The following is a 15,122-nucleotide window of genomic DNA, read 5'->3' on the forward strand; positions in this document are numbered from 1 at the left end:
GGCGATGGCAACGGGCCTCCCAGAGGGTCGCTGCCACCGCCGGAGCCCTCTTGGAGGGCCCCAGCGATGGCAACGTGCCTCCCAGCGGGCCTCGGCGAAGTCTCGCGCGACCTTTCTTGTGGTCACACGAGACTTCGCCTCTAGGTCGCCGCCATTTTGTTTTCCAAAATGGCGGCGAAGTCTCACGCGACCTCGGGGAAGGTCGCGCGAGACTTCATCGCCATTTTGGAAAACAAAATGGCGGCCCCCAGGAGCTGGGAAAAGCCGCAAGCGGCGGCGGCAGCGGCCGGGGCAGGCAGGGGGCGGCGGAAAGGCCTCCGCGGACTGCATCCGGCCCGCAGGCCAGGGGTTGCTGACCCCTGCCCTAATCCATGTGAATGTGGAGGGACGAGTATATATTGTTTGATATTTAAGTTTAATTATGTGGGTTTTTTAATTACACTAAAAACAATTAACAAAAAAAAATATTATTTTTAAATTGTGATTTTTAAATGTTGAGATTTAGATGTGGATTGTTTTAATATGTGCACATCTTATTTGTTTTTTTAAATGGATGTGTGTTTTAACCAGTGTCTTTTAACTGATGTTGTTTGTTAATTGTTGTTGTTCCCCACCATGCTCCATGGAGAAGGGCTGGTAAGAAATAAATAAATATTACTACTACATACCACTACTACTACTACTATTACTACAAAAACAAATTGGAGGATGCTGCACAAATACTGAGGAGACAGCTGTGGTGCAGAAAAATCCAACAGGACAAAATCATGAAAGGAATGGGGTGTTGAAGGAAAAAGCAGATTAGAGATTGGACTTTAGTCACAAGATGACACTATTACTGCCAGAGGAGATATACCCTCCAGCTCAGTCAGCTCCTTGTTGAAAAACAGGCCTCAATGAGCCTCCAACAAATATCATCACACTCTAACCTGCTCTTCTTCACAGAACAGCAAATGCTGATGGCCTCCATATGGCGCAGGAACAGTTGAGAACAGCATTAAGAGGAGTTGGGTGATGATGGCAATTATAAAGCAAGTCAATCTCACTTGCAAGCTCTGTAAAGCTGAGAAAGGGACTCAAACCATCTAGCGAAAACCAACAGAAATAAGGAACAGGACAGACAGCAGCCTGCAAATATGATCTTGTAAAATATTGCTGAACCTGAGGGACCGGGACACTAACCTCCAAGGATTCTTGTATATCCAGAATAATACAACATCCTCTCTGTGGTCGTTGTTTTTCCTGCATCTATGTGAGCCATGATGCCAATGTTGCGGATTCTACATAAAAAAGCAAATACTTAGCTTCTAGGTATTTCTTAATGCAATTGTTATAATTTTACAAATAACTCTGTTCATCTCTATACAAGCTGAACATTCAACTATATTCTTCTGTACAACCCTTGAAAACACACCAGTACTCATAATTATGAGGTAATCCAGGAATAAGTCAGACAAATTTTAAAGTAGTTTTAGTCAAGGCCACAGCAAGATGGCTCACTATTGTAAATCTGGCATGATAATGCCACACACAGATAACAAGACCACAATTTTAAAATACATTCCCATGAGTTAGGAGTAGTCAGAAGACAGATCTGGATCTAGTGGATCTCCATGTTATCTGCAGTAGGTTGGCTAGCAATTCTGACTCTCAAATATTTAACGATAGCAGCAACAAAATGTTTCATCTTCCCACTCATCCCTAAATTAGACTTTTGAAATAAATAAAATTCTGGATAATTAGCAGGGGATTTTTGTATTGATGGACAAAAACAGATTGTTAAGCTCAAAATACTTTAAGTTTCTGTACATGTCTTTTTTATTGGACTCCAGTTGGTGGATTCCAGCTTCCAGCAAAAAGCAAAGTACAAGCATGTGGTGGGCTCGCTCCCAATATAAACGATGCTGAATAAAGGAGCTTTGTAGCACATGAGCTGGCCTATCTAAAATCTTCCTTTCTCTACCTCTCTTCAAATCACAAACTGCAAATAAGGAAGGAAGGGGATTGGTTTATAAGGCAATCCACTTCCTGGTCAGACATAAAGGCAGGGAACCCATGTAGTATCAAGCTTGCAGGCCAAGGTTCTCCATCCATGTTATTAATATTTAGGGTCAGAACAGACTGGCCGCAAAAGCCAGCTTCCGGATAACTTGGGGGTACGAGATTTTGACACACCCCCTCCCACCAAGATGTCTTGAAGCTGCCCAGCCAATCACACAGGGCAGCTTCAAGATGCTCTGGGAGCATGACATTTTGACACTGCACGGTGCCGGAGTGCCTGGAAGTTCCGCCAGGACCTCCTAAGGTGGCCCAAACCCGGTCCAAATAAGAGCAGAACTTTTCCACTTCTATTTGGGCTGATGACAGAGGGTGCCTTCAGGACTATGGCATGTGTTTGCCGTGGTCCCAAGGCATCTTCAGTGGGGACAGCTTCAAGCCAACCCTTCATGCCACTCTGTTCCGGCCCTTAGTTCCTCACTACATCATTTTTTAAAAAATGCTGGATCTCTAATTTCCCCCTCATAATCTCACTGTATTTTCCAAAGAAGGGATTGATCAGATGTCAGACAGAAACAAAGTGTTGACATCAACTAAAATATTCCCATTTCATAAACTGACTCAACTGCTAATTTCAATTTAGTTTCTTCCCTACTATTTCTTTATCTACCCAACTGCAGGTGTAAATGTTTGCTGTTACAAAAGCCTGCCAACCTTATAGCCCACAAATTATTTCTACAATCCCATATACAAAGTCACAATCACTTACTTAGACACAGGTGGAGTGATGATAGAGCGCAAAGATTTTACTTCATCTGCAGCAAAGAAAAATGGCCAGAACAGACATTTATACGTCAAAGAACAGAAATTATATTGTTTACAACACACATAGCTCCCAGCCAAATATCCTAATGCACAAGAGTGTGCTACTGAACATATAGGTTCCACCTTTTTTTCTCAGGATAAAGAGACTACCAGCTCCATTAGTGAAACTACTTGTTCAAGTAAAGCATCTATTTCTTTGGAAATGTAATATAAAGAAGCTTGAAGAAAGCCACAAAGAAAAAGACCGATGTTTGGAGAGTGTTGTACATAGCATGATAAGCCTAGATGTGGTTCAGCTAAACCACACTATTCCTACGTGGCACCTTCCAGATGTTTTAGTCTATAATTTCCAGCAATTCTATCAAACATGTCTTGAGTTCAGGAACTATGGGGGTTGTAGCCCAAAGTATACAAAATGTTGGGGGACTGTCCTCTTCACACTGGTCATGTGAGGTCACACTGGTCACTGTCACTATACAGAAATAGGGCAGGCAAACACATTATTCCTAAGTCAGATCAAGAACTAATGCCTTCTACTGCTTCACTGCCCTGTGTTTAGAGGAACCAAATATCCCTTAAGTGGGAAAGGAGTTTGTTTAAAGCAGGATGGGATTCATGCAGCCCTCCAAATGTTTTGAGACTACAGTTCTCAGAATTTCTCTCCATTGGCTATCCATTGGATAGCACTGCTGGGAGAGAGTAACAACATCTGAAAGGTTGCAGGATTCCTATCTCTAAGTTTAAAGATTTTAACATGACTATTGGATTTTATGAAAAATTCAAATTGTTTTGGAGATTTTAATCAAAAAGTAAGATACCATTTCAGTAGCTTCTTTTGAGAATTCCATAAACTCCATATTTTGTTATTCTCCAACTGCAAAATACCTCCAGGACCTTTTTTCAGACATATAAAAGCTAAAATGCAAGGTTATACTACAATACTGCTCCAAAATATATTTTCCACAGTTTTCTCTCTATAGGAATACAGTGGACAGGAATGAGCAACAAAAATATGAAAATATATTGTGTAAAAGTTACCTGCTGGAAAACTATAATTTCTCTGAAGTTTCAAACAGCCTTTAACACATTTTACTGCTAGAACTCTGCCTTTTCTGCAGTACATACACTACAAAGACAAAAAACATCATTGGAGAAATGAAAAGCTCTGGATAATTTGTCAAAACTAATTTCAGTAAGTTTATTATCACATTACACAACACCAGCAAGTATGAGACTGATGCGAATATTTTTAGATCATGATATCCTGGGCAGTTTCAGGAACCCTTCCATATAAGCCACACACACCAACCCTTACTCTAACCAAACTCTCAAATCCGCCCATGGAATAAAAAAAATCCCACTCAATGCAACTTCATAATCTTTTTTCTCTTTAAATATGTTTATTAACAAAAGCATATTTTCATATGCATACATTCATTTAATATATACAAGTGTATTCAATTCAATCATATTTCTTAATAATTATATTTAAGAAATATTTATTAATAATTCTTGCATTGTTGTTGTTGTGTGCCATTTTTGACTCATGGCAACCGAAAATGCAGCCATTATCATAGGGTTATCTTGACAAGTTTCTTCAGAGAGGGATTTGTCATTGCCACTCTCTGAGACTGAGAGTGTGTGACTTGCCCAAGGTCAGTCAGGCTGCATACGCACTATAGAAACAATCCAGTTTGACCCCACATTACTTGCCATTGCTCAATGCTATGGAATTCTGGGAATTGTAGTTTTGAGAGCTCTCCCTGTCAGAAATCTCTGGTGTCACTCACAACAAACTACAATTCACAGAATTCTGTAGCATGGAGCCATGGTAGTTAAAGTGAGGTCAAACTGGATTATTTCTGCAGTGCAGATGCAGCCCCAGCAGGTTTTTATACTTCCCATGTTGAGTAGTGCTTTGGAAACTAGGCTTTGATTCCCAGCTCAGTCACAGAAACCCACTGGGTGACTTTAGGCAAACTAGAACAAAACAACAGGAAGCTTTCACAAATAATTATCAAATAGAAAGGGGAGATTAAACAAAGTACCAAGGTAATGGGCATCCTCACATACTATATATCACAATAAATGATGTGAGGATACCCATTACCTTGGTACTTTGTTTAGTCTCCCCTTTCTATTTGACCTTAGGCATGCCACACTCTCTTCCTCTGAAGGCAGGAAAACCCCATGACAGGGGCCTCAAACTGTGCCCTTTAAGAGATTTTGGACTTCAGCTCCCAGAAGCCTCAGCCATGTTCACCAATAGTCTGGGATTCTGGGAACTGAAGTTCTAAATGTCTTAAAGGGCACAGTTTGGGGACCACTGCCTTAGGGTCACCATAAGTTGGAAATGACTTGAAGACAGACAACAACTACAACAACACTGTAATAACTTCGCATCTTACCTTCTCTTAAGTCATCTATGTCCTTTTAAAAACCTTGAGGTGTTTTTGTTTAATTAATTTTATTGTTAAATATTTTTAAAAAAACAATCTGTCATATACACTAGCATATAATCAATCAAATACAAAAATAATTCAAACCCAGTCACATACATCATACCATTCTTGACCCTTCTTTAACTTCAGTCTTTTGGCTTTCTTTTTTCCTTTCTTCCTCAACTCTCCCTTCCTCCCCTCTCTTCCTCTTCCTATCCCTTCTCATTCTTCCTCACTCCTTACTAAACAGATGTAGTAGTAAAATTTATTTGGTCGTTGACCAGTATACAAACACTTGATAAAATAATAATTGCAAAATACAATTATTAACAATTGTTAAAAACAATTTCAGATACAAATACAAATTCAAGGTCATGTTATACACATATTAGTTATCATCATCCAATTGGGAACATTTTTACATACGATGTAACAATATTTTGCTCCATTGTGAGCATCACTTGTTTTCTGATTGTCCAGAAGATAAGGTAAATAATGAGTATCAGTATGTCCAAGGTGTTTGTTTAGAAGTCACTCCTTACTATTCTTACTAACTCCGATTTATTCTCTAAACTCTCTTCTTTAGCCTATTCTTCCTAACCTTCCTATCTATCCTTTTCGTCTATCCATCCCTTCACCAGCTTTCTTCACTTACTCCTACCTTCTACTACTTACCAGTATCTCTCTAAAAAAGAAACCTAACTTTCTTCCTAACTCTTTGTCTACTCAGTCATCCATATCCATTTCCAATTTCTTTCATACATACATGACTTCCTTCGCCTTGATGTGTTTTAAAAGGTTTTTTAAAACCTTGAGGCATAAGAATGAATGCATGCAATATTTAAAGTCCTTTTTTAAATCCAGATCTGAGGCTACAGGGTTGTGATTTGCCCACGAGTGTCCATGGCTGAGAGGGGAGTTGAACCCAGATATTTAAAGTCCTCTTTTAATTTAATTTTAAAACAACAACCCACCTTGCTGTGCAAACATAGCACTCTGACCAGGGGAGCCAGCAGCAGCCTCCTTGCATCTCTCAGCATGTTTCACAGTCACAGAGGGCAAACAACTGCAAGAGGAAAAGTAGAGAGATAAGTCAGACAGTTCATCCTATTCAAACAGACTGCAAAGGGAAAGACCTTCATTGGCACACACCAAAAACCCAGCACTAAAACACTATTTAGTACTCTATTTTTCTTCTCTGTGAAATCCCACACTGGGAACATTCAGAAAAAGGGGAACCTAAGCCAGGGCATTCTGCCTCTCTACACACTTCCCATCTCTCTCCACTTGAGGCTGACTACTTCCGCTGGAGTGTGTCCTCTCTCTTCCTTTCCCCCATGTCCTACTCCTCCCTCATTCACTGCAGATAGAATAACGCACATTGAGGCCGCTTTAACTGCCCTGGCTCAATGCTAGGGAATCCTGGGAACTGTAGTGTGTGTGTCAGGCATTTAGGCTTCTCTGCCAGAAAGAGCTCTGGTGCCACAATGAATTTACAGTCCCCAGGATTCCCCAGCACTGAGCCAGGGCAGTTACAGCTCCGTCAGAGTGGATTATTTCTGCAGTGTGTCTTGGACCCTAGTTGTTGTTGAGTGCTTCCAAGTCGTTCCTGACTAATGCTGAGCCCCAAGGCGAACCTCTCATGGATGGGGGTTTCTTGGCAAGGTGTGTTCAGAGGGGGTTTGCCATGGCCTTCCCCTGAGGCTGAGAGAGTGTGACTCTCCTAAGGTCACCCAGACAGTTTCCATGGCCGAGTGGGGATTTGAGCCCAGGATTCCACAGAGGCCTAGTCCAACAGTCAAACCACTGCGCCACGCTGGCGTCCTTTGTGTGTGTATACATGTGTATGCATGCATACATGTATACTGTATATGTGAATACGTGTGTGTTCGTGTGTGTATGCATGTATGTATATATGTATGTGTGTATATATATGTGTATATATCTATTCCTGCATGTATATGCATGTACAGTATGTATATATGTGTGTTTATACATATTTGTGTGTGTACTGTGTATGTATGTGTATATATATATATATATATATATACAATATTTGTGTATGTATATGCATGTATGTATCTATGCATGTGTGTATATATATATATTTCTGTGTGTATATGCATGTATGTATATATGTGTGTGTATGTACTATATATATATATATATATATATATATATATTGTGTAAGTATATATATTTGTGTGTGGGGGGGGGTGCATACACACATAGTCCAGTATTCAAAGCCCCACTACACAACGCTGGACTATATAGACCTCGAAGGAAATATGCTAGGGAATTCTGGGAACCGTAGTTAGTTGTGGCACCAGAGCTGTCTAACAGAGAAGGCTAAATGCCTCATCACCAAACTAGGCTTCCCGGAATTCCCTAGCACTGAGCTATGTCGGTGCTAGGGTTAAAACGGTTAAAACGGTGCGAAACTGGATTATCCGTGCCGTGCGGATGCAGCCTTCTAGCCCTATTCCTCCTCAGCCCCTCAGGGCTTCCCTTCCCCCCCTCAGCCGCCAGGGGCGCTGTTGGGAGGCTAGCAGGAGGGAGGGAGGGGAGCCCAATGTCCGGATGTGGCCACTCAGGGGCGGAACCTTAGGAAGCGGAGCCCGTTGCGACTCGGAGCGGATTTAGAGGAGGACCCTCCTTTTCCTTCCCTTCCCGGCCGCTTGGGCGAAGAGAGCGTGAGCCTCCCCCGAGAGCCATGGTGAGCAGAGGGAGAAAGCGGGGGTAGAGGATAGGGAAGCCTCGCCTCTGAGGAGACACGCTCCCTCGGCACGGAGGAGACTGGTTCCTCTTTATATACATATATATATGTGTGTGTATCCATATGTGTGTGTGTGTGTGTGTGTGTGTATATATATATATATATATATATCTGTGTGTGTGTGTGTGCATGTATATGTGTGTGTCTACATATCCACATATATGTGTGTGTGTGTATATATATATATATATATATGCAGATATGTATGTGTATGTATATGTATGTGTGTATGTCTATATATATGTATATGTTTGTATGCATATATGTGTGTGTATATCCATATATGTGTGTGTGTATGTATGTATATGCATATGTGTGTATATATGTGTATATATTTTTATGTATGTGTGTGTGTATTCACATGTGTATGTGTGTAAATATATATATATATATATTCATAAACATACATATTATATATACATATACACATTAATTTATGTGTGTGTGTATACACACATATATGTATGTAGAGATTTGTTTTTGTGTATGGTATATACACAAATATACAAATGTGTGTGTGTATATATACACACACACATATATATGTATGTAGAGATGTATTTGCCTTGTATGTATATACACAAATATATGTGTGTGTATAAACACTTATCTATCTATCTATCTGTACTGTGTATTGTGTGTATATTTGTTGTTGTTCTGCCTTCAAGATGTTTCTGACCTATGGCGACTCTAAGGAGAATCTGTCATGGGAAGATTTGTTCAGAGGATTTTTTCCAGCGCCTTCCTCTGAGGCTGAGAGAGTGTGACTTGCCCAGGGTCACCCAGTGGGTTTCCGTGGCAGAGCTGGGAAGCAAACCTTTGTCTCCATAGTCACAGTCCAACATTCAAACCACTAAGCCACACTGGCTCCCCTTATATGTATGTGTGTGTGTGGGTTTCCATGGCCAAGTGGGGAATTGAACCCTGTTCTCCAGAGTTGTAGTTCAGTACGTAAACTACTACAGCATGCTGATACTGAAGTTCAAATAACTTCAGTACTATGGCGTCTCTAGACTAATGATTCTGAATCTAAGACTTGCACTTCAAGCAGATTTATGAAAAACTCCTTATTTGTGTAAATAATTTCAAATGGATACATAAATTTGCTTCAATTGCAAGTCTTAGTTTTGTGTTGAGCAGCCAATCAAAAGTATTTCTTAGATGGGCTGATTGTGTAATTTGAAGTTATATATTCAAAAAAAAAAAAGTGTGTGTGTGTGTGTGTATATAGATAGATAGATAGATAGATAGATTGACTATTTATATATTTCTTTTTAATGCATTTTATAGCCTCAAAATGAGTATATTGAGTTACATCGGAAACGATATGGCTATCGCTTGGATTACCATGAAAAGAAAAGAAAGAAAGAGGGCCGTGAGGCTCATGAGCGCTCAAAGAAGGCCAAGAAAATGATTGGACTGAAAGCCAAGCTTTATCATAAACAGCGGCATGCAGAGAAGATACAGATGAAGAAGACGTGAGTGCGCTCATGTATAGCTGAAAAACTTTAGTATAACCAGTTATTGGTATACTTGGAATCTAGCCTCAATGGGAGTCATGGCTAGTACCTGTAACTTATGTCATTTAGTGGATTCTGATAAATAATTTTGGCTCTGTGTAACTATGTCAGGAAAAATTCATGACTAGTCAATTGTTATTAATTGCACCTTTTTCATTTTTGTATGATTCATTTACTTCTCTCTCTTAAAAGAGCAGTGTAACCACTGTATTTTTCCCTTAAACTGTTTGATGCTGAACTAATTACTGCTTTTCTGATTTTTGAAAGTTATTGTATATGCATTGTATTCCTTTAGCATTAAGATGCACGAAAAGAGAAACACCAAACAGAAGAATGATGACAAGACCCCAGAAGGAGCTGTTCCAGCATACCTGCTAGACAGAGAGGGCCAGTCCCGAGCAAAAGTTCTTTCCAACATGATCAAACAAAAGCGAAAAGAGAAAGCTGTAAGTAATAGATGCAACCAATAGATAGTGATTTCCTAGATATTAACTCTGATATCCATTTAGAACATTTATTTAAAGTATTTATATGCTGATTTGGGTGCCTATCGGAGCACCCAAATCAATTTGCAATAAATATAGGATTGGGCAATAAAATATGAATAAGAACAGACCATTCTTTAAAACAAGCCCAAGCAATGCTATGACTCATAAAAAGTCTGGCAAAGTTTTTCTTATCTACTTAAGCTGATAGGGTTAAAATCAACCTGACCTTCCTTGAGAGGTAGTTCCCCTGTGTAAGTGCTGCTATAGACAATAACCTGTCTTGTGTACCTAGCAACTAACTTCTCTTGGTGATGGGTCATACAACAGGGCCTCTGAGGAAGATGGCAGTTTTTAGGAACAGGTGTCTCTGTGTGTGTCAGGTGCTTTCAAGTCATTTCTGCTTTATGACAACCCTAAGCCTAACCTATAATGGGTTTACTTGACAAGATTTGTTTAGAGGAGATTAGCCATTGCCTGCGTATGAGGGCATGTGCCTTGTCCAAGGTCACCCACTGGGTTTCATGACTGAGAAGGAATCAAACCCTGGTCTCAAGTCTTGTAGTATAATGCTCGAACAACTATGCCATGCTGGCTCACACATGCTGATATTCCAACCTGAAACCATTTCTTTATTGAACAAAATCTGTATCTTGAATTGAGTCCTGAAACAAAATGAAATTAGTTTAAAACTGGTGCTATATGCTTTGCAAATCAAATAGCATTCTGGCTACTGCACTTTGCACTAGCTGTAGTTTCTGAATACTTTTCAAAGGCAGCCCTAGAAAGAGGTTTATCTTGTGAACCATCTTGGATCCCTTTGTGGGAGGAAAGACGGAATAAAAATGAAATAAATAAAATTAAAAATAAAGAACGTTACAGTGGCCTAGAGGCAATAAAGGCATGCATCACTGTAATCAGATGTGACTTTCTGATGCACAAACTACAGTTGAACCAAGGTACTTGGCTACAGCACCCACGTGGCCTTCCAGGAGCAATGTAAGATACAAACCTTGTTCTTCAGAGGGAGCACCACCCCCCATCAAGAATAGGTTGTACCCCAAATTGGCTTCTTTACTGACCAGCAGTTTCCCTGATTCCCTCAGTGCATGCAGGGTGCTCTTTCCCATTTTTTAAGAGCATTTAAAGGTATGTGTCTGCAACAGAGAAGTACTAAACTTCAAAAAAAGTTTTGGCTTACATGTGCTCTTCAGAAACATGATGGGGCATGTCATATCCTGTATGCTCAATAATGTGTTGTATCAAGACTTGTGTATATAATTGAAATTTCTGGAAATTAACTTAAGACAATTATGGGCCTGAATAGATTGTTAGTAGGAGTAAATGTTTGACTAGATAGGACATAGAGCAGAATAGATCCTTATGTACTCTGCAGATTATAGAGAATTAGCAAGGGGGGGGGGCGGTCTTTTAAGTTTATCATATGCTAAAGTAGGAAACTTCTGTCTGCTCCAAAGCTTTGTACAGAAGATTATGAACCCTCTTTTGTATAAATCCAGAGGAAGGTACTCTTATGCAAAATTTAGAGGAGGCAGGAACACTGTGATACACATTTGCCAAATGCAGCGTCCATTATGAGTTGAGCACTGGGAACGCAGTTTGCTGAATTTTGGAGAAAATGGAAACAGTGCATCAGTTGTGCATGTTCCAAAGCTCAGTATAATAGCAGCTGTCCCACTAGTCCTCAAGCACATGCAAAGGACTTCAGACAGGCAAAGACTGATAATCTTTTAGATTGTAAGCCTGAGGGCAGGGAACTGTCTGACTAAAAAAAAAATTTATGTACAGCGCTGTGTAAACTTACAGCGCTTTATAAATAAAGGTTAATAATAATAATAATAATAATAATAAGGATTATTGCCTGAGCAAACCCCATAGTTTCTGACTATAGCATAACTGTAGTAGCGTTTCTATTTTGTCAAAATAAATGGTGGCTAATTTTCATTTTTAAGAAGAGATTGTCTTATAAATACTAATTAAATATATGTAGTTAATTAATCTTGTGTTCATTCTTCTCACTTCCCATCTTTACTCTTAACAATCCTGTCTGGTTTCATCCCTCCAGGGAAAATGGGAAGTTCCTGTACCCAAAGTCCGTGCCCAGGGAGAGACAGAAGTACTCAAAGTGATCCGTACAGGAAAGAGGAAGAAGAAGGCATGGAAGAGGATGGTTACCAAAGTGTGCTTTGTTGGGGACGGCTTTACTCGCAAACCTCCAAAATACGAGCGGTTCATTCGACCAATGGTAAATGCTTTTGTAGTTTGTTTCATCCGTAGCTACTTATGGTTTGTTTCACGGTTATCTTCCTTCAGGCTGCATCCTCACTGCATAAATAATCCAGTTTGATGCCACTTTATCTGCCTTGGCTCAATGCTATGGAATTCTGGGAATTATAGTTTTGTGAATCACTTAGCCTTCTGACAGAGTTCTGGTACCACAACAAACTACAAGTCCCACTATTACATAGCATTAAGAAAATGACATTTAAAGTGGTGTCAAACAGGATTATTTCTGGAGATGCACCCTCCGTTATGTAAAACAAGGGGGTATTTTCAGCAATTATGTGAAAGGCACTTTTCTTGTGATTGATATTTTTGCTTATCTTTTAACAGGGTTTGCGATTCAAGAAGGCCCATGTAACACATCCTGAACTTAAAGCCACTTTTTGTCTACCCATCCTTGGTGTAAAAAAGAATCCATCTTCTCCCCTATATACATCTCTGGGGGTAATTACAAAAGGCACAGTCATTGAAGTAAATGTCAGCGAGCTTGGTCTTGTAACTCAAGGGGGCAAAGTAGTCTGGGGTAAGTATCCAAATACGATTCACAAACTGTACATCTTAAATACTGCACAGAAAGATCATCCAGGATGAAACTGGACATAGATCAAATGGTTTTTTTTTACATTTTATGAGAAGGCTTTAAAGATGATGCTGGTGAAGGATGTCCTCCTAATAAAAACAGCACTTTAGCGCAGAAGCAAACGAATTACCCCATACTTGCTGGGATCTTCATAGCTTTGCTCTTGTCTAACTTTGCCCAGCAAAGATGGTACTCATGTGGCTCTTAAAATGTTAGACTGAGCTTCTCAGCATTGACTATATGACACTTTCTCTTCTGGCACATTTGGATCCTTCTGTATATTTCTTTAAATCAGTTCCAAAATTGGTATATGTTTAACATGTGTGTGGGTGTTTTTTCCCCCCTATGGCCTAAGTTGTACCTCAAAACACAGCCAAAACACAGCTTAATGCCATCTTACCTTGGTTGGTGCAGGTTCAGGTAGCAAGGCACCTTCCTCTTCCCTACTACTGCATTCTACCTTTTTATTGTCAAGAAAGACCCAGAGCTTACTCATTCATGCTTAGTGCTGGCCTTGCATGAACTTTGGCCCCAACTGAGTAAGCACATTGGCAGAGGGCAAATATGTCAATGCACTTGTGTTGTCAGCTGGAGAGGGTGCTCCACCCCTTTTCAGGCAACACAGTAACACCTGGTGAGGGGGTCCTGATTACAGTTATGTCTCCTGGCCAGTGTTTTGCTGCAGGGGTGTGCCATGGGCATTCTTGCTGCCCTTGCACATGGGGAAGACAGACCAAGCTGCCTCCCTTTGCCACCAGTGCATGAAGGCAACTATAAAATAAGTCACCTGTAGGATCCTAGCCTTTAGTACTATTTTTTACTATTTTTATGTATGTTACATTGATTGCAGCAGTATGAGCAATACATCTGTGTCATTCATAAAAGTGAAGGAAATTTAAGTCCACTTTACCAATCATTTTTAAACAGATTTTTTCCTCCTTTTTCAGGAAAATATGCACAAGTAACAAACAATCCAGAAAATGATGGATGTATTAATGCCGTTCTACTTGTATAAGCAGCATGTTTTGTCACAGCAGCTTTCCCAAGCAAGAAGGAAGACTGCCTCAGAATACTCGTAGAAAAAGACCTTGTATCAAAGCATCAGCAGCTGAACAGAAAGGACTGGCTTTTCTTTTTCCTTTACAAAAAATAAAGAACGCCAACTTGAACCAAAGCCTCATTCAATATGTTGATGACTTGGGGAACTGGCTTATTCAATTGATACTACTTTCAAAAAGGTGAGGTGCAGTCAGAATGGGAAAGAATGCTGCTAAAAAAAGACAGAATTCAAAGCATGTGGGAGGAGGATTGATATGAAGAAGGTAGCCAGGATGAATCTGATACTGACACCTGTTACAGCAGCAACAGAGACTATACAGCCAAGTAGTGATACAGGATGAAAACCCTTTCTTCACAAGTCTAATGTTTATACCAGCAAATCATTTTAGCGAAGGGAAAACAAAGCAACAACAATTTCAAGATTGTATGGACAGATATGTAAAGTTGGGGTTAGATCCAAAAATTGCTTTTGCCAACAGAAACAGAGTTCTTCTGAGAACACCCTGCTGACAGAAAGGACTTTTCCCCAACTGCCAGTTCCTAACATTACCATTTCCTTTAAGAACCCATTTTCAAGGGCTTGTAGGGAGAGAGGGAATTTGGCAAAAATCACCAACTTTCAAAATTGACCAGCTCAGAAGTCTATTGATTGAAGAATTTGGTCTGACCAAGGGAGGTTTCTGCTTTATTTTATCCATAATGCATAATCCTGCTAGCTTCCATTGACCCCCATGTCATTCTTAACTTAATGTAAGGACTTTTATCATAAGCCTAGAGTTCATCCTGCAATTTAGCAATGGAAAAATTAAAAGGTATATCAACATCTCTGCAAACTACTGAAAGCAGTCAGAAAATTACAAAGTAACTTTAATTGTTGCTCAAACACACAGTACACACTATAAAGGGACAAATTGGAAAATACTGAACAGAACACTAGTGTAAGACAGCATCAAGCTGTTAACAGTATAAATCCACAGAGCATCTCATGCCTCACTTGTGGCAATTCCCTTTAACTAGAGATTTGGTCCTGTAACAATGAAAAATGAGTGTGGACCTGAAGTCTGAATATATGTTGTTTATGGTTGCATAACAAAATGGCAAGACTCCAGTTTTGAGAAGTCTTACAGTGACAAA

General features: G+C 39.8%; 1 protein-coding gene and 1 pseudogene across 1 annotated transcript; one reads left to right on the top strand and one right to left on the bottom strand.

The window, feature by feature from the left end:
• The window catches only part of LOC121920665, a 1,182,487-nt pseudogene extending 1,175,911 nt beyond the window's left edge, over window positions 1-6,576 (bottom strand).
• Window positions 6,577-7,838: 1,262 nt separating this feature from the next.
• NSA2 (NSA2 ribosome biogenesis factor) lies at window positions 7,839-14,103 on the top strand. The gene is made up of 6 exons (XM_042452553.1): window positions 7,839-7,980; window positions 9,331-9,518; window positions 9,856-10,006; window positions 12,132-12,311; window positions 12,680-12,872; window positions 13,877-14,103. Exons 1-6 carry the CDS (start codon window positions 7,978-7,980, stop codon window positions 13,942-13,944), a joined length of 783 nt encoding a protein of 260 aa, XP_042308487.1. The 5' UTR covers window positions 7,839-7,977; the 3' UTR covers window positions 13,945-14,103.
• Window positions 14,104-15,122: the final 1,019 nt, after the last annotated feature.

The sequence above is a fragment of the Sceloporus undulatus genome, chromosome 2, assembly GCF_019175285.1.
Source record: "Sceloporus undulatus isolate JIND9_A2432 ecotype Alabama chromosome 2, SceUnd_v1.1, whole genome shotgun sequence".
Classification (NCBI taxonomy): Eukaryota; Metazoa; Chordata; class Lepidosauria; order Squamata; family Phrynosomatidae; genus Sceloporus; species Sceloporus undulatus.

What these genes read in the sequence shown, in the direction of transcription:
- NSA2 (XM_042452553.1), top strand. An exon ending in AAGATACAGATGAAGAAGAC is followed by an intron (nt 9,519 to 9,855) that starts GTGAGTGCGCTC and finishes GTATTCCTTTAG; the next exon opens with CATTAAGATGCACGAAAAGA. An exon ending in AGCGGTTCATTCGACCAATG is followed by an intron (nt 12,312 to 12,679) that starts GTAAATGCTTTT and finishes ATCTTTTAACAG; the next exon opens with GGTTTGCGATTCAAGAAGGC.